Here is a 22,396-nt window from a genome sequence, read left to right as displayed (position 1 = left end):
CAGTGCTATGAAACTCTGCTCAGCAATAAAAAGACACACAATCTACGTAGAGGCAACAACATGGAAGACTCTCAAATGCATTATGTTAGATGCAAGAAGCCAGACTCACAAGGCTGCTTACTGTCTGATTCATTTATACAAAATGCTGGAAAAGGCAAAACCCACAATCTGTCCACATAACAGAAAATAGATCCCTGGCTGTCAGCGACTGGGTGGGGGAGGAATTAACTACAAAGGTACACAGTGGTGAATGGGTTGGTGGATCTGTTTTTGGGTAATGAAATTGTTTTAGATCTTGATTGTGGTTATAGTTATGTGACTGCATATGTTTTTAAAACTTGCAGAACTGTATGCTGAAAAGGGTGAATGTCATTCTTTATAAATTACATTTCAAGGACTACGATTCTCAAAAAACCATATTTATAATTCCTAAAGTCATGTAAATCATGCAAATATTATTTGCTGCAGAATCAGAATGGCAATTAGACCTAAAGAGAAGGAAATAAACTTTTTGGTCACAATAGCCTGGGGTGATCCCAAAAGAAGATTCCAAATGGAAATTGTTGAATTGGTTCTCTTTATTTAAATTCAGGTTCTCTTTATCCAGTTCAGAATGGATTAACTTTGCTGCATACCTGAAACTAACAAAACATTGTAAGCCAACTGCACTCCAATTAAACTTGAAAAAATAAACTAATAAAGTCCATTCAATGGCTGACAATCATTGGCATGTTTTGCACTGTGGGAAACTGCCAGCATGTGGGCTCTTAGTTCCCTGACCAGAGATAGAACCTGTATCCCTTGCAGTGGAAGCATGGAGTCTTAACCACCAGATGGCCAGAGAAATCCCTCTTGATCTGTTTTTATAGTTACTTACTGTTTCCTTGTATTTAACTAATACAAGGACATTTAGGTTGTTTACAATATTTTCCATCATGGTAGATGAACTAAGACAAGTGAACAGCCTTATAAATGAGGGTAGGGATTCATGTGCATATTATCTAGAGCGTGAGATCTTGTGCCTTTTTTTCCTCCCCTTTTTTGCCATGGACACCTTTGGATGTCTTGTGAAACCTCTGCATGGTATGATGTGCCAAAATTCCAGATTCTCAGAAGCACGCAGGTGATCTGCATAAACCACATTGTCCAGTTTAGACCCAATGAGCTTCTCTCATCAGTAATTTGTCAATTATTCCTCGATAAAGTTGGGGGTTGGAAGGGGGAGTAGCAGCATCTCTTGTGCTGCAGCCAAGTCAGACAGCCACGTCCCAAGTTCAAAAGACAACCAAGGCTTTCCCACACCTTTTTTGTCATGTTGGTCTTAGAATACAAGCTAAGTCCCACAAAGATGTGCAAGTCATGGCACATCATGTCTAAAGGTCAGGCATATGATTTCACAGGAGCTCATTAGCAACCAAAGACTGTGTTTCCAAACCTCAAAAGTGCATCTCCATTTAGAGACTGCCTCTTTTTCACACTATCTCTGTTAAAAAATATATTTATTTATTTGGATGCACCGGGTCTTATTTGCAGCACGTGTGATCTAGCTTCCTGACCAGAAATTGAACCCAGGACCCCTGCATTGAGCGCTCAGAGTCTTAGCCACTGGATCACAAGGGAAGTCCCACATTGTTTTGTTTTTTTCCCCAGAAGGAGCCAATAGGCAAGGGCTCATAAGATGAACTGTTCTGTTTTCGATACTCAAAGAACTCAAATTCCAAGCTGCCCATATGGTGAAATGCAAGAAAGTTGTGTCCCAGTGATGGCTTTTCTCCTTGCAGCTCTTCCTAATTGTGACCATCCCTCTCGTATTTATGAAATTACAATCATATAACACTTTGTATCTGCTTTAATCATATATCCATATGTAATAGCTATAAAATACACATACACACAAAGCCCTTAAAAAATTCCTCCCCGTTTGGCACTTTCCTGGTGGTCCAGTGCATAAGACCGTATACTGCCACAACTAAAGATCCTGCATGCCACAATAAAGACTGAAGATCTTGAGTGTTGGCAAATAAGACCCGGTGCAGTCAAAAAAATAATTTTTAAAAAAATTCCTCTCCCTCCCTAGTCTTCCCTGGTAGTCCAGCAGTTAAAAATCTGCCTGCCAATGCAGGGGACACGGGTTTGAACCCTGGTCTGGGAAGATCGCACATGCCTCAGGGCAAAAGAGCCCTGTGTCACAACTACTGAGCCCATGTGCTGCAACTACTGAAGCTTGTTCACCTAGAGCTCATGCTCCAAAACAAGAGAAGCCACCACAGTGAGAAGCCACGCGCCACAACTAGAGAAAGCCCCCTCACAGCAAAAAAGATGCAGCACAGCCAAAAATAAATAAATAATAAAAAATTTTAAAATAAATAAACTGAGGGTGCACCTAAAAAAAAATTCCTCCCCCTTTATTTTCATTGCAAATGTATTTAAACTCTTAGCAGTAAATTCAACCTTTACAGTGGGGAGGAGAGAGGGAGGCTATGGCAGCAACAGCTAAAGCATCTCCCTTGCCCCTTTCCCCGCTCAGGTTTATCTAAAGCTTTTCTCCATTCTGGGAAAAGATTTGACATTTTCTTTCCACTTAGTGGAAAAAATAATGCAAACTTTCAACATTTGGGGGCCACCTAAAGCTCACTTCTGGGAATTTGTTTGACCTCTTCTTCCTCCCGTCTAGAGGAGAGAACAAAAAACCAAAGGCATCGGGACTTCCCTAGGGGTCCAGAGGTTAAGAATCTGCCTTTCCACTGCAGGAGACCTGAGTTTGATCCCTGGTCAGGAAACTAAGATCTTGCATGCAGCACAGTAAGACCCCCAAATTTTTATTTTTTAAATAAATAAGTAAATAAAGGCATCACCCACACTGGGCTTCCCCACCTCATTTCAAGCCATCGCAGTCTCAACAAACCACGGGGATGCAGCTAGTCAACTCTCCTGGGACTCTATCTATTACTGTTGAATCCCAGAAGTAATTTTTACTTGTCACAACAGATTTGGCTGCAGGTAAGCTACTGTCTCACACCATAGGTAACTCCACAGCCATGCGGGCTTTAAAAGGCTGGTCGAGTATTCCAGGAGGCCACGCAGGCCACCCCAAGGCCTCTGGGCAGGTTCTGAGTGCTCAGCCAAGTCTTCAGAAAGGAGCTCAGGACCAAGGCCACCTAGGTCATGGTCATGAAGAAGAAGATAGCCAGTGCTTACACAGCTGGGAAACTCATATGCAAATCTTAGGAAGGACATTCCTTGCCACTCCATCCTTCCTTTCCCCAAACAATGCTTTCACCATCTTTCAGTGAGTCAGGGCCCATAGGTCGAATCCCACTTTGTCAGGGTGGGGTCCCAATACCACCTCCAAGTTTGATTATGTACTAGGACCCACCGTATAGTCATGCTTATGACTAAGACATATTACAGGGACTTCCCGGTGGTCCAGTGGCTAGGACTCCACATTCCTAATGCAGGGGGCCCAGGTTCCATCCCTGGTCAGGGAACTAGATCCCACAGGCCACAACTGAATGTTTAGATGCTGCAACTAAAGATCCTGCATGCCACAATGAAGATGGAAGATTCTGTGTGCCTCAACTAAGACCTGCCACAACCAAATAAATAAATATTTTTAAAAAATAAAAAAGGCATATTTCAAAAGACGCAAACTCAGTCCAAGGAGAAGGAGTATGGGTGAGGTCCAGAGGAAACCAGGGGCCAGCTACTAGGGTCTTCTCCCAGTGGAGATCACTGGATGCCCTTACTTCCTCCAGCAAGAGATGAAGTGTCTACCAGGGAAGCGTGCCTGAGCCTAAAACTCCAGTGTTTCTATTGGAGGCTGGTCTCAAAGGCACCCACTGCACAGTGGGTACCAAAATCCCAGGCTCCCAGGAGTGAAGCAGGTGTCTGGCATAAGCCATATTGTTTGCACAGTTTAGGCCCAGTGAGTGACTCTTACCATTTCTGGGGATGGTGGGAACCTTCCTGAAATACACGTTCCTCAATATCAACCAAAGCTCAACCTTGCAAGCAGGCCTTCCTACAAACAGCAGCCTTAAGGGACTTCCCTGGCCATCTAGTGGTTAGGATTCTGCACTTCCAATGCGGAGGGCTCAGGTTCAATCCCTGGTTGGGGAACTAAGATTCCACAGGCCTCGTGGTGCAGCCAAAAAAGAAAAAAAAAAAAAAAAAGCCAAGATTCTAAATAGATGATTATCAAATCTTCAGGATAATGGCTGGCTCAACTATGTTTAAAGAAAAAAATATATCATATCAGGGGCTTCCCTCATGGCTCAGTGGTAAAGAATCCGCCTGCCAGTGCAGGAGACACAGGTTCGATCCTTAGGCCGGGAGGATCCCACAGGCTGTGGATCATCTGAAGCCCTTGCACCACAACTGCTGAGGTTGTACTCTAGAGCCCACATCCCACAACTACTGAAGCCCAAGGACCCTAGAGCCAGTGTTCTGCAACAAGGGAAGCCACTGCAGTGAGAAGCCCAGGCACCACAACTAGAAAGTAGGCCCCCGGCTCGCCAAAACTAGAGTAAAGCCTGCACGGCAGTGAAGAACCAGCAGAGCCAAAAATAAATTTTAAAAATTATTTTTTACAAAATGAAAGAAAGAAAATCAGCCTCAAGCCTGCTGGGTTCCCTCTCATCTACACATGAGGGCACAGTGGAGGGTGAGTCACATGAGGACATTTGAGTTGTGGGCTCCTTGAGCAAGCCATCTGGAACCTAGCTCCTAGCACAGGATGGGCATGAACAGGCCACTCAGGAACAAACAGCCAAGGCAGCCATACCCACCCACCGCCAACCTTCTCCAACTGGGCCCAGCCTGAGACGGAGCCCCTGGAAGGGGGCCAGGGGGGCTCCAAAGACTGGGTCCTGCAGGTTCCCCTCCCCCACCTCTCCCACAGATGGGAGAGGCATGTAGGGGTGACTGAGACCCCACAGTGTTTATGGAAGCAAAGTCCAGGGGGTAGGAGGGACGAAGATACCAACCTTGGTCAGCAGAGCCTGTCACTTACCTTTGGCACCCGAGGCTGCTGCTGACATGTTTCCTTGATTCAGCAAACATTAACTTTGTGCCGAGGGCACAGGGCAGATCAGGTTCCAGGAGTGGGGATTTGAGTCGGCCGGTGCAAGCAAGGGCACACAGTGTTCCTCTGCACCTGGGATGGGAGGGTGCACTGAGACATTCTCCTGTGTGGAAACTTCTGGCCTGTGAGTGCCACTCTGGGCTCCATCCACTCCCGTTTTCAGATGGAAACCTAGACTCAGGGGACCAAGGTGGACCCAGAGGCAGACTGGCCCAGTAGGGGCAGAATAAGGAGGTGGGGCCACCTTGCCTACCTTCGTATTTGCCCAGGAAATAGAGAAAAGGGAAAAGATGTCTGGACTGGTGGGAGGCAAATAGAAGCAAATAGGCCAGAGCTGGGATCTCTGTTCTTACAGCTCCACAACCCTGGGGCATATGTTCCTTTTCTGAGCCTCAGTCTTCCCATCTATCTGGTGTGTGTGTGTGGGGGTGGGGGGGGGGAATCAATATCTCTGGGGACTTCCCTGGCATTCCAGAGGTTAAGATTCTGCACTCCCACTACAAGGGTTCTCCAGTTCGATTCCTGGTTGGGGAAGCACATGCCATGCAGTGGTGCAGCCAAAAATAAAAAGTGTAGGCTCTGGAGTTAGAATAATCTGGCTCACATTCCAGTTCTATTCTGATTGGCTTAGGAAAGTTCTCTGATTGTCCCAGGTCCCACCTCCCAGGTGTTTGCTGACTAAGGCTGACCTGTGGCAGCTAAGCAGCTGAACCTCTGACTTGGAGCTGGGGAGTTCTGAGAGGGCTTCCTGGAGGAGGTGGAAATTTGAGAGTGGACCAGAGAACCTAGCAGATTTTGCTGAGGAAGGTGGGAAGGGGTGCTCCTCCCTGGTACAAGCCTCTCTTTGCTTTCTGGTGGGGAGGGAAAGACAAGAGAGGGAGGAGGGGGGCAGGAAAGAATGAGGGGAGCAATGTCAGGCACCTTCTTGCTGTTTGGTCAGTTTTTCTTATCTGAGAAATGGAAACATTGGATTGAATGTTGGCCTGAATGATCCTCAAGGTCATAACCTAGCAGGATTATCTGTTTTTCAGTATTTAAAAAAAAAAAAGAAAAGAAAAAAGGCAGGAAATTCCCTGGTGGTCCAGTGGTTAGGACTTAGTGCTTTCATTGCTGGGGCCTGAGTTCAGTCCCTGGTCAGGGAACTAAGATCCTGCAAGCCAAAAAAATAGAAGAAGAAACAAACAAACAAAAAAAATTGTAAGGCATCTAACACCAAAAAACAAAAGCAAAAATAAATAAATAGGACCACATCAAATTAAAAAGCTTCTGCATAGAAAAGGAAACCATCAACAAAATGAAAAGGCAACCTACTGAGTGGGAGGAAATATTTGCAAATCACATATTTGATAAGGGGCTAATATCTAACATACAGGAAGAACTCACAACTCACTAGCCAAAAAAAAAATTACAGGGCTTCCCTCGTGGTCCAGTGGTTAGGAATCTGCCTTGTAATGCAAGGGGCACTGGTTTGATCCCTCGTCTGAGAAGATCCCACGTGCTGGGACACAGCTAAGCCCGTGCGCCGCAACTCCTGAGCCTGTGCTCCAGAGCCCAGAAGCCGCAGCTACTGAAGCCTGAGTGCCCTAGAGCCCGTGCTCCAAAGCCAGGGAAGCCTCCTCTAGGAGAAGTCCATGCACTACAACTAGAGAGTAGCTTCTGCTGACCGCAACTAGAGAAAGCCCACGCGCAGCAATGGAGACCCACCACAGCCCCCCAAAATAAATAAATCTTCAAAATATTTTTAAAACAATGAGTCATAAAAGGGAATGAAAATTTTGCCATTAGCAACAACAGGCATGGGTTGCAAGAGCATTATTCCAAATGAAATAAGTCAAAGAAAGACAAATACTATATGATCGCTCTTTCTCTCTCTCTTTTTTTTTTGGCCGTACCATGAGGCTTGCAATGTCTCAGTTCTCTAACCAGGGACTGGATCCTCAGCAGTGAAAGCACGCAGTCCTAACCACTGAACCACGAGGGAGTTGCCAGTGATTTTTTTTTTAGGGTTATTGGTCTTGGCTTATGGTATTTGTTAACTTTAGGACAAAGAGAGCCGTAGGGCAGAGGTAGGGCTACATCCAGTGTTATAATTAGGATTAGTGTTAAAGCCAATGGAATACTCATAATATTCATAATTCATAATGAATGTGAAAAGGTAAAGAAAACCTAGGTGTGAATGTTCTGGATTTCACACCCAAGTTTTCTTTACCTGGCTAATGTGCTTATCCTCCTTTCTCTCGAAATTTACTTTTTTTTTTTTTTTTTAGCATATGGATCTTAGTTCCCCAACTAGGGATTGAACCTGCACCCCCTACATTGGAAGCATGGAATCTTAGCCACTGGACCAACAGGGTAGTCTTCCTATGATCTCTCTTACATGCAGTATCTTAACTCATTATTGATAGTGGAATTTTTGCAGAAACTAACACCTGTGACTGGTGATTTGCTATGTAAGTGATACTGCTAGGTCTCCAGTCAATAAGGTTCAGATAACAAAGGATGTATTAATACGCCTCTGCTCAATAATGTGTTAGAAAAAACAAACAAAACAAAAACAAACAAAGAAAGCAAAACACACCATACACCAGGTTCGCAGACAGAGACCTGACCTGTGATTGTCAGAGGTGGGGGTGGGGGATGGGGCAGGGAGTGGGAGAAATTAGTGAACTTTTTTTTAGTTTAAATAAATTGGAAAAAACTATGAATGATTTGTCACTGGGGCAAAATAAACATTACTTTCAAAAGACAACAACAAAGGCTAATGCAGGACATTTGGGGAGCCAAAATGCAAGACAGTGGGTGAGGGGTATAGTCACAGGCTGAGACTGCCAACATCAGGAACTAGAAAGATTTTTTTTTTCAGGCAATGAGGATAGTTGAAGAAGTCAGTTCCCTAAGAAGACAGCTCAGCAATGGGGTTTCTGGGGACTAAGGTGGAGTTAGAGGAGGGTGGGAGAGCTGTCCTGGAGCCCTCAGGTAAATGCCACAGCTGGCCAGCAGTCACCACACCATGTTCCAGGGACTGAGCTTTGAAGATTCAGGTGTGGGGGCTTCTGGGGAAGAACCCGGGCCTTCCTCCTCCCAGGGCATTAGCTCCCACATCCCACCCACTCCAGGCCAGGGGTAGGGCCACAACCTTTTCCCCAGTACCCAGGCTGGGACTTCCCTGTTGATCCAGTGCAGGGGACACAGGTTCAATCCCTGGTGCAGAAAGATTCCACATGCCGAGGAGCCATGAAAGCCCATGAGCTGCAACTACTGAGCCCGAGTGCTACAACTACTGAAGCCCGTGTGCCTAGAGCCTGTGCTCTGCAACAGGAGAAGCCACCGCAGTGGGAAGCCCGCGCATCGCAACTAGAGAAAGCCCACGTGCAGCGACAAAGACCCAGTGCGACCAAAATAAATAAATAAATAAACAAGCTAAGTTTAAAAAAAGGAGAGAGAAGCCAAGCACCACAACCAAGAGTAGCCCCTGCTCGCCACAACCAGGGAAAAGCCCATGCAGCAATGAAAGCCTAGTGCAGCCAATAAATAAACATAAATAAATAATACTTTTTGTAAAAAAAAACCAGGCTGGAGCAACATCAAGCTCCCCTTATTCTCCATCAGTTCCTCCAACCCCAAAGAAACATAACTAATTATAACCAGCATTAACAGAGATCTTACTGTGTGTTATGTTTATCTCATTTAATGTCCTGCCACACTACCATTGCTCTCATCTTACAGATGGAGAGAATGAGGCTTAGAGGAGTTTGGTAACGTTCCCCGGTCACATAGTATATACTAACAGCAGCTCCAGGATTCAAACCTCCATACCCATGCCTCTAACCACTATGGAATGCAACCTTTTTACCCAAATATAAAATGCACACTTGCTATACAAACAGGGCTTCAGGACCAGTCCCTAATGCCCCTCAAATTCCCCTTAATTATGAATTCTGGAGTCACCTCTGCATGCAAGCTGGCCTTGGCTTCTGGGCTTTGAATTCTGGAGGGCAAAGATCGAAATCCCAGCACAGGGTCCTGGAAAGAACGTCGTGCCTTTGGCATCTGGGCCTGGCTCTGTGCCCCACTGGCTAGTGGCCTTGGGTGTGTCACTCCCCCTTTCTAGGCCTTGCAGCATCACCCTGTCCAATGAGGCTGTGGCTGGATTAGAGGTCTCCAGGCCTAGGAGCCTCCAGGATCAGCTCCCACCCCCAGGTAGGCCAGGAGGCCAGGGGCGGAGCCAGCTACATGTTAAATATTTCTGTCCAGCACCCGGCTGGCCTCTAGTCCCAGTCTTCTCAGCAGGAAGTGTGACCACGATCAATCATGGTAAGAGCCTGTCTGGGGTGACAACCTAGAGGGGTGGGATGGGGTGGGAGGTGAGAGGTGGGAGGGAGGCTCAAGAAGGAGGGGACATATGTACACCTATGGCTGATTCATGGCGATGTATGGCACAAACCAACACAAGATTGTTATTATCCTTTGATTAAAAATACATGACTCAAGAAAGAAAAAAAAAAGCCTAAGCTTAAAAAAAAAAAAAGCTTGCCTAGGGCCATGGCAGCCTTACGTGATGGTAAGGATCTGTGGTGAGATTTCCATAAGCACATTGTGTCCAAATGTCTGTCTTACTGTTCTTTTCTTTCTCCCTAGACAACTTACAGCGACAAAGGAGAGAAGGTAAGCAGGAGGGGAAATGTGGGTTCAGGGCCCTGGGAGCCTGGGACGTCAGCAAAGAGCAGAAGAGGAATAGCTTCAGTGGGTATGTGACATTCTGGATACAAGCTCAGGTTCATCTCTCCACTCCCCTGACCTCATCGCGACTGAACTCAACTCAACCTTGCCTTCCTAAGAAAAACTTTTACCTCTTTTTAAATTCCTGCCAATCCCTTAATCGTGTCTGGAAGTTCTTTCTAAGGTCTAATTTAAATCCTTGTTGCTGTAGCATAAGACTGTTCACCCTGTGAAACCTGGGCAGGCCTCCTCAGTGGGTGGGGCTCACCAATCCCAAGCCCACAGGAACTCACTTTCTACATGAGAACCCTCTTTCGAAGCTTGGCAAGGCTGCAGGGCAGAGGGGTGGGGTGAGGTGACTTGTCCTCACTTCTGGGATTGAGGGTGGCACAAGGGAGGGGGCTAGGGGACCCCTCTCCACTGACACTTTTCTAGACCCACTTCTAGGGACTCAGCCTCGCCCCTTCTCTCCTTCTGCAGCCTGAAAGCGGCCGATTCCTCCACTTTCACTCCGTAACCTTCTGGGTTGGCAATGCCAAGCAGGTAGACGCTGGGGCAAGGTGTTGGGATTGGGCAGAGGGCAGGCAAGGGGGCCTCCAGGACAGGGGCGGGCCTCCAGGACAGGGGCAGGCCTCCAGCCGGGTCTGTGATTGGCCCCTGGGAGGGAGGATCCTGGCCAGTGTTAGGAGTGTCCTGGGAAGGACAGTCACTCTTTGGATCCTAGTTACACAATCTGGGCTGCGGACCCCAGCGGGGAACTTCAGGGAGATCAGCATGGGCCAGGGAGCCAGGCTTTTTTCCCAGGAGGAACAGTACCTGGGGCAACGGGGCAGACACGCTGGGGAGGTGGGGGCCAGCACCTCACCCCTCACAGTCCTGCCTGCAACTCTATGATTCAGGCTGCGTCATATTACTGCAGTAAGCTGGGCTTTGAGCCCCTAGCCTACAAGGGCCTGGAGACCGGTTCCCGGGAAGTGGTGAGCCACGTGGTCAAGCAAGGGCAGGTGAGTCTCCACTCCGGACCCCCACTCCTCCAGGAGGCCCGTCTCTCCCCACGCTGGTCTCGGAGCTCCCTGGTAGCTCTGGCACCTCTGGGTGCGGCAGACCACGAGGTACTTCCTCCCCCGGCTGGGTGCCCTTCCAGGCTGCCTGGTGTGGCTAGCGGAGTCTGTGCTGACGTCAGCCCCCATGGGCACCTTTGTACGATGTGCAACAGGTACCTTTTCGGTTTGGTCTCCTTCTCAGCCTGGCCCAGTGCTGGTCTTATGGATGTTCGGGAAAAGTGGGCAAAGGCCTCCAGCATCAGAGCTGGAACTCAGAGCCATGCCCTGGTCTGTAGGTCCCTGGAGCTCTCCCCACAGGCACAGGCAGACCTGACCACCAGCTCATCCTGGGACCCCAGGCGGCTCTGGCATGGGGAAGCCCCCATTCCTCAGGACCAGAGGGGAAACTAAGGCAGAGAAGGGGCAGGAACCCAGGATTAAGAGTCCTTGGAAATTCCCTGGCAGTCCAGTGGTTAAGATTCTGTGCTTCCACTGCAGAGGGCATGGGTTGGAACCCTGGTCAGGGAACTAAGATCCCATATGCCACATGGCATAGCCAAAAAAAAAAAAAAAGAGTCCTGCCTGGAAGGAGGAAGTGGTCCTAATGCCCCACCAGGGGTATCTTGCTGGTGGGCAGGGAGAGGGGCTGGGGGTACACCTCCACAAGTTCACCTGACCCACCAGCCACATCCCCCTTCTCCTCTACATCTTAGATTGTGTTCATCTTCTCCTCTGCCCTCAATCCCTGGAACAAAGGTGAGGGGGCCTTGGAGGGTTCAAGATGCCAAGGAGTGGAGATGTGGTACTGTGGGTGGGGGTCAGGGACACAGGGGTGGGTTAGGGTTGAGGGAGGGGGCCTGAGCTCAGAAGGAGATGGAACCCAGAAGGCTGAGAGTACAGGGGAGGGGCAGTGACTCCAGCATCACCTGCCTCCCCTGCCGACCACAGAGATGGGCGATCACCTGGTGAAACACGGCGATGGAGTGAAGGACATTGCGTTCGAGGTGGAGGATTGTGACTACATTGTGCAGGTGAGACCTCACCTGGGCTGGTGTGGAGACAAAGCAGGGAGCCTCAGCCTGCCCTCTGTCTGCCACAGGGACCTCCCATCAGTCAGGGCTGGAGGGTACTGCCACGCTGGAGTGATGTGCCCAGATGCTGGCTGACACATACCTGAGTTCCAGTGACATTGGCCCCTTAGTAGCTAAGCAGTCTCTCTCCAGGCCTCAGTTTCTGCATCTGTAAAATGGGAATAACCACCCATTTCACTGAGTTGTTACAAAGAGGGAACGAGATCATAATTATCATTTCATGAGCATGATTCTGTACCAAGCACTGTATTCAAGAGGCAATTTAGGGACTTCCCTGGTGGTCCAGTGGCTAAGATTCTGAGCTCCCAATGCAGGGGGCCTGGGTTCGATCCCTGGTCAAGGAACTAGCTCCCACATGCCACAAGTAAGACCCAGTGCAGTCAAATAAACTAATTAATTCTTTTTTAAAAAGAGGCAGTTTAGAGGTTTAAAAGTGTAGATTCCAGAGGCAGACTACTGTGTCTGAATCTTAATTGCTATGTGACTTTAGGTGAATGACTTACTTTCTTTGTGTTTCAGTGTCCTTATCTTTCAGTGAATGACTCCATTCATAAAAGAGACAATAATAGTGCCTTTCATGTAATGCTGCTGTGAGAATTTAAGAGGTTAATACTTACAACAATGCCTGACATATGATAAGCATAGACATACAGTAATGAGGTTTTGCTAAATAAACACACAAATCATGCAAGTAAGGCAACTGGTAGAGGGTCTGACACATAGTAGGTGCTCAATAAATGCCAGCATGGAGACTTCTGCCTTCCAATGCAGCAGATGTGGGTTCAATCCCTGGTCTGGGAACTCAGATCCCACATGTTGTGGGGCAACCTACATGCTCCAGAGCCCGCCTATTACAAAGAAGACCCCATGGCAACTAAGCGGCAACTAAGACCCGGTGCAGCCAAATAAATAAATGTTTTTAAAAATAAATAAATAAATGCCAGGTGGTATTCAACTTATCCCACTACCCTTTTTCACAAATGAAGAAACTGAGGACTAGAGCAGGGGCAGGGCCACAGAGTGAGTGAGCACAGGACAGGCAGGACAGACCCCACCCTCACCTGGTTTGTCCCCCGCAGCCCCAGGCCTGTTTTCCAATCTGCCAAATGGGCATGAGGCATGAGTGTCAAGGGCAACAGCTAAAGTTGGTTGGAGTTCCTGCCTGGGGCTGGAAACACTGAAAGAAGAGGCTGTGGCAGGACCACACAGAGGGGATCCAGCAGGGGCAGCCAAAGGGCTCCCTGAGGCTCCAGCACTGACTGCCTCCCCACCCCAACTCCTCTGCAGAAAGCCCGGGAACGAGGCGCCAAGATCGTGCGGGAGCCCTGGGTAGAGCAAGATAAGTTTGGGAAGGTGAAGTTTGCTGTGCTACAGACGGTGAGTTAACTTTGGAGCCTCCACCTTGCCTACACCCACAGAGATGCCAGGACCCTCCTTTCCCAACCCCTGACTCCATTATACCATCCCAGCCTTGTGCCTCAAAGCACAAAAATTCTCCCTCGACCCCGATCTCCTGTATTCTTGGCTGGTGTGCAGAGGCTGAGGAGGGCTCCTAGTCACCCCTCTCTGGGCTTTCCTTCCTCCCCAGGAGGGGTGAGAGCATGGGACCGCAAGCAGCAGGCAGGGGCTCCGAAGGAAGGAGATGGGTGGGTCTGGGGAAGGAGATGGGATGGAAGCCCCTCCCCACTCAAGCTGTGTGACTTTGGCCAAATCACTTCACCTCTCTGTGAGTCCATTTAAATGAGCAAGGACCACCTGTATGACCTGCCACACATTACTTAACAGTTCTGGGCCTGTTCCTTCAGCTGTGATCCCTCCCTCCGGTCATTTTAAGGATCAAATGAGATGATTCATACATAGCACTTAGAACAACAGCACTGGCAGATACCCAACAAAGCCTGTTTAGCACCTGAGACCATCATAGGTTCTTCCTCCTCATGATTTCTGTTTTTATTTATTTATTTATTTTGATGTGGAACATTTTTAAAGTCTTTATCGAATTTGTTACAATATTGCTTCTGTTTTATATTTTGGCTTTTGGCTGCAAGGTATAAGGGATCTTAGCTCCCCAACCAGGGATCCAACCCACACCCCCTGCATTGGAAGATGAAGTCTTAATCACTGGACCACCAGGGAAGTCCCCCTCCTCAAGATTTGCTACAACTTAAGGATTGTTAGGGTCTTCCCAGGTGGTGCTAGTGGTAAAGAACCTGCCTGCGAATGCAGGAGATGTAAGAGACGCAGGTTCGATCCCTGGATAGGGAAGATCCCCTGAAGGAGGGCATGGCAACCTACTCCAGTATTCTTGCCTGGAGAATCCCATGGACAGAAGAGCCTGGGAGGCTACAGTCCATAGGGTCCTGAAGAGTCGGACATGACTAAAGCGACACAGCACACACACATGCAAAGATTGTTAGAGTGATTGAAAGGATCCTTCCATATAATTAAAACCAATGCCCTCGTCATTCTTCACGCAGACAACATATTTGTATTGAGCATCTACGATGAGCCAGGACAGTATCATGAGCGAGACATCATCCCAACCCCCACAGAGCTTCTGGTTCTGTGGGGAGACTGTCAAATTCCCAAATGTCAGATTGCAGTTCATTTGGGAGAGGGGAAGTGACTTGCCCAAGATCACACTTGGAGTTAGGGCCAGGTGTGGGCTGGAACCCAGGGCTGTGTGGGCACCATGCATTGTGGCCTGGGTTCAGCAGGGATGGGACCTCAGGCTGTTTGCCATCCACAGTATGGGGACACGACACACACCCTGGTGGAGAAGATGAACTATACTGGCCGGTTCCTGCCTGGATTCGAGGCACCAGCATTCATGGACCCCCAACTTTCCAAGCTGTGAGTGCCCCTTGGAACTGGGGAGGGTGGAAAGCAAGGCCCTGTCGTCCATGCAGGGTGGGCAGAGCATCTTGGGACCTGCTGGGGGAACCCCTGAGGATCCCCCAGGATTGGCTTGAAGAGGCAGCATAGAGGCGAAGAGCACGGGCTCTGGAACCCTACTGCCTTAGTTCAGATCTCAGCTGTTACTTCCCAGCTATTTAACCTGGGCAAGTTACTTTTCTTTCTTCCTTGTTTGGCTGTGCTGGGTCTTCACTGCAGCTCATGGGCTTCTCTAGTTGTGGCTCGCAGGCTCCAGAGCACGCAGGCTCAGCAGTTGTAGCACACAGGCTTAGCTGCCCGGCTGCATGTGGGATCGTAGTCCCCACCAGGGATCAAACCTGCATCCCCCGCATTGGCAGGCAAATTCTTAACCACTGGACCACCAGGGAGTCCCAGCAAGTTATTTTTCTAAGCCTTGGTCTCTTTATCTGTAAAACGGGGCTAGTAATAGTATGTGAGTGGATGCAAATAAAGTGTCTATAGTAAGTGCTATGGAATAATGAGCAGTTATTGTTATTGAGGGGTAGGGAGAAGGAGATTTAGGGAGTAGCTTTCTCCTCACCCGCTAACCATTTCCCTCTCCAGGCCCAACTGCAGTCTTGAGATAATCGATCACATTGTGGGAAACCAGCCTGATCAAGAGATGGTGTCTGCCTCTGAATGGTGAGTTCCTGGCCCAAGCCCTTCCCACACTTGTGACAGACCCACTCCCCAGTCTTATCAGGAAATACAGCACAAGGTGGGGGAGGTTAGCCTGAGGTCACTGGTTCATCTGTTCTCTGTAAAATTTTCACCATGGAGATCTGGTGATTTAAGGCCCAAACTGACCCACCGATCCTCCCTCCAGGAAACCTTGGAGAATCAGCACAGGGGGTGTCACAGTTCAGGGAGGCTTGAAGGAAGGTTTTGTTGTTGTTGCTCAGTCACCAAGTCGTGTCCAACTCTTCACAACCCCATGGGATGAAGCGTATCAGGCTTCTCTGTCCCTCACCATCTCCTGAAGCTTGCACAATTTCATGTCCAATGAATCGGTGGTGCCATCCAAACATCTCATCCTTTCATGCCCTCTTCTCCACCTGCCTTCATTCTTTCCCAGCATCAGCGTCTTTTCCCATAAGTCAGTAGAGGAAGGCCACCACTACCCAAAGAGCTCATGGGTGCACATTAGAAGCAAGTACCCCTTCTCAAAAGCACTTCCAGGGGCTTCCCTGGTGTTTCAGTGCTTAAGATTCCATGCTTCCACTGCACAAGTGGGCACAGGTTTGACAAACGGCGAACTAAGGGGCTTTCCCAGTGACTCAGCAGTAAAGAATCCACCTGTAAGGCAGGAGCTACAGGAGACAAGGGTTTGATCCCTGGGTCAGGAAGATCCCCTGAAGGAGGGCATGGCAACTCACTCCAGTATTTTTGCCTGGGAAATCCCATGGACAGAGGAGCCTGGTGGGCTACAGTCCATAGGGTCACAAAGAGTCAGACACAGCTGAAGTGACTGAGCACACACACACGTGCAGAGAACTAAGATCCCACATGTGCACAAAGTAACCTAAAAAATAAAAATTATTTTTTAATAAAATAAATAAATGATGCTTTTTTTAAAAAAAAAAAAAAAAGGTCCTCCATCTGTTGGTGTGTCATCATGTATACAGATCTTGTTACCAGATGCTTTACTTCCACCCAAAGGAACTCTGTCCTAAAATCTATGATGTGTGTGATGTGAAAGGCAGTTCCCTTTTTAATGCCTGCTCAGGGAGCAAATTCTGGAAGGTGGAGTAAGGGCAGAGGGCCAGTCCTAGGCTGGCACTCAAAGCCAGCGGGCCCTTCTGGCAACCCCGCAGGTACCTGAAGAACTTGCAGTTCCACCGTTTCTGGTCCGTGGATGACACGCAGGTGCACACGGAGTACAGCTCTCTGAGGTCCATTGTGGTGGCCAATTATGAGGAATCCATCAAGATGCCCATTAATGAGCCAGCACCGGGCAAGAAGAAGTCCCAGATCCAGGTGGGTTCTGTCTCCCGCCCCGGGGACCCTGGCAGGGAAAGAGGGAAGCAGGGAAGAAGTGTGAGGGCTCTCTCAGCTGAGGCTCTCGGCTGGAGCCACTGACAATGGTTTCCTTGCTTCCCTCCTGCAGGAATATGTGGACTATAATGGGGGTCCTGGGGTCCAGCACATTGCTCTCAAGACCAAAGACATCATCACAGCGGTGAGAAGCCTATCCCTGGTCCTAATTCACCTCCCATTCAGCTCCAGAGCCAAACTCTGCAAACTGAGTCAGGGGCCAGGGGTGGGGGTGGCAAGTGGCAGTCCTGGGTCCCCTTCACTGGCCCAGACAGCTGATGGGGTTCCCTTGCTGGCTCCTGCCGTTCATGTGCAGGCACACTGCCACCCCCAGAGAGTTCAGTCTCTCTGCTACAGAAGAAGCAAGTGCCAGAGTAACAGGAAGCCTGGATCTAGACCCGGTTCTACCTGTGACCTGCTGTGTGTCTCCAGGGATTCAACTTCCTCTCTGGGCTTCAGTTGTCTCAACTTGAAAATGAGGATATTAAGTCATAGGATCCAGTAGGTCCTTTCAGTCAAATTAAGTGTTCTGAGTCTATGGCTCCAGCCTCTGGGGAGGCTGGGTGACCAAGTGGACAAGAGCCTGGAGTGTACCATTCAGTCCCAGCGCAACCAAGAATTCACTGCATGACCATAGCAACTTCATTTCATTCATTTCTTCATTTGCTCAATAGATGCTTATTGAGGGAACTTCCTGGTGATCCAGAGGTTAAAATTCTGTGCTGCCAACACAGGGGGCATGGGTTCGATTCCCAGTTGGGGAACTAAGATCCCACACACCATGTGGTGTGACATAAAGATTAAAAAGAAAAAAGGAACAGCTAGAACAGAATGAACAAAGGAGAGAGGGATCAGGAATGAGGTCAGAAGGTAGAAGTCGGCAGATGGTGAGAACTTTGAATTTGACTCTGAGACAGATTCGCCACTTGAGAGAGAGAGGCGTGGAATTTTTGGCCGTTCCATCTACCTACTACAAACAACTGCGGGAGAAGCTCAAATCGGCCAAGATCCGGGTGAAGGAGAATATTGATATCCTGGAGGTGAGGCTTAGAGCCCAATCCTGGGTCAGCCAAGGAAAACAAGCCCTGAGTTTCATCCTACCTCACAAACATCATCTAAACCTGGCATCAGGCTCTGCGATGTGGGGGAGAGGGAGGAGAGCAAACCAGGGCCCTGCCATCATGAACTTGCATTCTAGTGAGGAGACAGATGACAAACAAATAAATAAGTAATACAAACACCATTACAGAGAGAGAGAGTTGGTGCTTAAACTGGCTATGACAGAGAGTGACCTGGGACTACTACATAGGAGGCAGACAGGGAAAGCCTCTCTGAGGAGGTGACATTTCAGTGAAATCTAATTCAATGGCCCCCAACCTTTTTGGCACCAGAGACTAGTTTCATGGAAGACAATCTTTCCACAGACCAGGGATGGGGGGAGATGATTTGGGAATGATTCAACCACATCATACTTATTGTGCACTTTTTTTCTATTATCATTACATCAGCTCCATCTCAGATCATCAGGCATAGATCCCAGAGGTTGGGGAACCCTGATCTAGATGATGAGAGGCAATTGGCTGCATGAAGCACTAAAGAAAGAGCAGTCTGGCAGAGGAAATAGCAAGTGCAAAGGCCCTGAGGCAGCAGCAAGCTCTGAGTATCCGAGAACGGAAAGAGGGCCGGAGCGGATGAAGGGAAATATTTAAGGAGTGGCCCAGGTCACAGGGGTAGGCAGGAGCCAACTCCTCTGGTAGGCTATTTAGGAGTCTGGATTTTTTTTCTTCTGTGGTCAGAAACCACTGGAGGTTTGGGTTTGGTTTTTTTTTTTTTTTTTTTGGAGGTTTTCTTGGCTTTATTTTTAACAACTTTATTGATATACAAGTCACAGAACATGTCATTTAAAAAAAAAACAATTCAGTGGTTTTTGGCTATTCACTATATTATGCAACAATCATCAAAATCAATTTTGGAACATTTTCATCACTTTCAAAAGAGACCTCAGACTTCTTAGCCACCACCTCCCAATCTCTCTGTCTACCTTCTCCTCACCCCTAGCCCGAGGCAATCACTGATTTCTGTCTCTATAGAGTTGCTTTTTTCTAAACAAGTATATAAATAGAATCATATAATATGTAATCTTTTGTGACTGACTTCTTTCACTCAGCATAAAGTTTTCAAGGTTCATCCAGGACACCTGTGTCAGTACTGTATTCCTTTTTATAAAACTGAATAATATTCCATTGGATGAAGAGACCACATTTTGCTTATCCATTCATTCACTGACAGATATTTGTTTCTACTTTTTGGCTCCTAGGAATAATGTTGCTACGATCCTCTGGATATGAGTTTTTGTGTGGACGTGTTTTAATTCTCTTGGGTAGATACTCAGGAGTGAAATTGCTGGGTCATATGGTAACTCGACTATTAACTTTCGGAAGAACTCGCAGACTGTTTTCCACAGCAGCTGTACCATTTTACATTCCCAGCAGCCACATGGGAGAGTTCTAGTTTCCACCGGAGAATGGAAACAGGGGAATGAGATGATCTGATTTCTAAAAGATCTCTGTCTGTGTGGAAGATGGATTGTAAGGAGACAAAAACAGAAGCACCGAAGAGCTGTGTGGGTGGTACTTGGGTGGTCCACACCAGCCTTAGGTGGCTGACACAGGGTCTGAAGTGGGGAGGTGCTAAGAGGACAATTGGGGGAATCTATTTGGAAGTGTCTGGAATTGCTGCAGAAAATGGTCTTTTCTTGGCTTTGGGGGTGCAGGAACCCCCATGGCCTTTCTAAGGATCCCACCATTTCAGGCTAGGGGGGCAAGCCAGCCTGCCCCTTACCTAGTCCCCTGCCTCCTACCTAGGAGCTGAAGATCCTGGTGGACTACGACGAGAAAGGCTACCTCCTGCAGATTTTCACCAAACCCATGCAGGACAGGCCCACGCTCTTCCTGGAAGTCATTCAGCGCCACAATCACCAGGTACCATTAAGGACTGCCTGTCCTCAGCAGGTGGCTTTCTGGGCTCCGCAGCTCATCTCCTTTATCCCGCCCCAGGGTTTTGGAGCCGGTAACTTCAATGCACTGTTCAAGGCCTTCGAGGAGGAGCAGGACCTGCGAGGCAACCTCACCGACATGGAGCCCAACGGCGTTGTGTCTGGCATGTAGGCGCAGCAGGTCCCGCAAGAGCCACCGAGGCCCCACCCACCTTTGGGGGCGGGGCGCACGGTGGACCACGCCCCCTCACCCTGTGACTCGCCCACTCCACTGGAGCTGAAGTGAGCCCTCCTTACCGACCACGCCCTTTAGGCCCCGCCCACCACCCGACTCCGGGACCCCTCCCACACACACTCAAGGCTCCGCCCACTACTTACCACGCCCCCTCGTTTGGGCCTCGAACTCTCCTGCCCTCGGGTATAAAGAAAAGCAGAGTCCAAGGCAGTGTCCACGCGTTTGTGTCGGGCTGGAGCAGTGACGTCCTTCGGCCGTCAGGGGGAGCTCAAGGCGGCAGCGCTGTAGGAGGCGTCCGCTTTACGGGTTCAGAAGCTGGGGAAGCTTAGGAGGCTCCTGGTGCGACCCTGTGCTAAGTAGGACCAAGTAGGTCGGAGGGGAGTTATGGAACCAAAGGGTGAAGAGGGCTTACACTCTAAAGGAAAACACAGACAATATCTTTTTGTGGTAAATGCTATTAAGAAAATAAAGCGAGTGATGAACTTGTGTAGAGGTAAGGGTCGGAGGGAGGGCCAATTTCGATCGAGGGCTCTCTGGGAGGTGATATTTGTGAAGCAGCCATGGGAAAATCTGGGGAAAGAGCATCCTAGGAGAAAGGTACAGCAAGGGTAAAGGCCCTAAGGTTCGACATCGCTTGGCAGCATCCTGTCCGATGGCGTTATGATCTCTAAGGATGAGCTGTCCTCAAATTTGCTGCCCTGAGCCCAAACTTCTGGACAGAGAGGTGTTAGCCAAAGGACTTGGGGGCATCATACTTGCTCAACCACGGGACTTGGTTCCTGATGTGAGAGCTGGTAGAAGGGGTCTGAGCCCTTCCGCTTCTGCCCTCTATCCTCAGTGATAAAGAATCCACCTGCTGATGCAAGAGAGGAGGGTTTGATCCCTGGGTCAGGAAATGGCAACCCCCTCCAGTATTCTTGCCAGGAAAATCCCATGAACAGAGAAGCCTGGCCAGCTACAGTCCATGGGATCTCAAAGAGTCAGACACAACACAGCAACTGAGTACACACTCAGCAAGGCAGACCCTAGTGCCCCCAATCCCACTCCCAAATGCAGCGCCATTCTCCGTAGCCCTACTCCTGGTGTGGATTCCATTTGGAAAGAGCCTGGTTCATACTCAAGTGTGAATGAATAGCCTTTGCAAAGTAATGATACAGTTGGGAAAGTATCTACTGGTCCTAAAACACTTGGAAGGAAATTTTTCTTCAAAACCAGAGAAGAGGAGATGGGGGCAAATAGGATCTCTTCTGCTTCTGATGCTTGACAGCCCTCCCTGAGGAGGAGTCAGATCAAAATTATAAGCCCAGTGTAAGAAAAAAAATTGGAGTTGGTATAATGAAGGAGTTGGGATGACATTTTTTTTGGAGGGGGTCAGGTTATAGAAAATCAGGCTTCTAGGATTATGAATTCAGAAATGGAAAGAACAGCAGTGAGAAACCCGAGGAACAATGGCAGGTGCCAGGCCAGTGCTGCTGGTTAAAAATACCCTCCCCCTGTTTTCCCATGGTTTATGCAAAGAAGGAAAATTCTGTGACACAGGAGGTTGCCAACTGGTGGCTCATGGGCCAAAGCTGGCTCACAGATGTATTTTATTTCATCTGCCTTGTTTCAACAAATTCAACATTTCAGAAGATCGGGATATTTCACATACAAATTCTAGGATTCTGGTTCTACTTGGAACAACCAGGCAGTTTTTTTTTTCTTTTTCTTTTCTTTTTTTTTTTTTTTTGACTGTACTGGGTCTTTGTTACTTTGTGAGGGTTTTCTCTAGTTGCAGCAAGCGGGGGCTACTCTTCGTGGCAGTCGGTGGGCTCATTTCGGTGGCTTCTCTTGTTGCGGAGCGCAGGCTGTAGGTATTCAGTAGTTGCAGCACTTGGATTCAGTAATGTGGTGCATGAGCTTAATTGCTCTGAGGTGGGTAGAATCTTTTTTTTTGGGGGGGGGGGGGTTGGTTAGAATCTTCTTGAACCAGGGATGGAACCCATGTGCCCTGCATTGGCAGGCAGATTTTTTTTTTTAAATACAGTTGTATTTATCCATTTGAAAAACTCCAATTAAGTTGAAGTTTTTAAAACTTTTTATTTTGTATTGGGATAAGGCCAATTAACAAATACTGTGATAGTTTCAGGTGGGTAGGCGGATTCTTATTCACTGTTTCATCAGTGAAGTCCAGTCAGGCCGTTCTGAACTTGCCTTCTTATGCAGAAACGATCAGCTGGTGCAAAGCAGTTGTTGCCTCTTTAGATGGGGTGTGGGCAGAGCAGACCCACAGGAACTGAG

The 22,396-nt window shown here is 48.4% G+C and overlaps 1 protein-coding gene across 1 annotated transcript; it reads left to right on the top strand.

Annotated features, from left to right (window-relative positions):
• The first annotated feature begins 4,645 nt into the window (after positions 1-4,645).
• On the top strand, positions 4,646-20,053 carry HPD (4-hydroxyphenylpyruvate dioxygenase). The gene is made up of 14 exons (XM_061140699.1): positions 4,646-4,663; positions 9,722-9,748; positions 10,283-10,345; positions 10,702-10,806; positions 11,559-11,601; positions 11,794-11,876; positions 13,224-13,313; positions 14,686-14,789; positions 15,417-15,494; positions 16,667-16,829; positions 16,960-17,031; positions 17,804-17,926; positions 19,751-19,867; positions 19,943-20,053. The coding sequence occupies exons 1-14, from the start codon at positions 4,646-4,648 to the stop codon at positions 20,051-20,053; spliced, it is 1,197 nt and encodes a 398-aa protein (XP_060996682.1).
• Positions 20,054-22,396: the final 2,343 nt, after the last annotated feature.

This window comes from Dama dama, chromosome 5, assembly GCF_033118175.1.
Source record: "Dama dama isolate Ldn47 chromosome 5, ASM3311817v1, whole genome shotgun sequence".
Lineage (NCBI taxonomy): Eukaryota > Metazoa > Chordata > Mammalia > Artiodactyla > Cervidae > Dama > Dama dama.
Note: the sequence above shows the minus strand (reverse complement) of the source record. Positions and strands in the feature narration are given on the sequence as shown.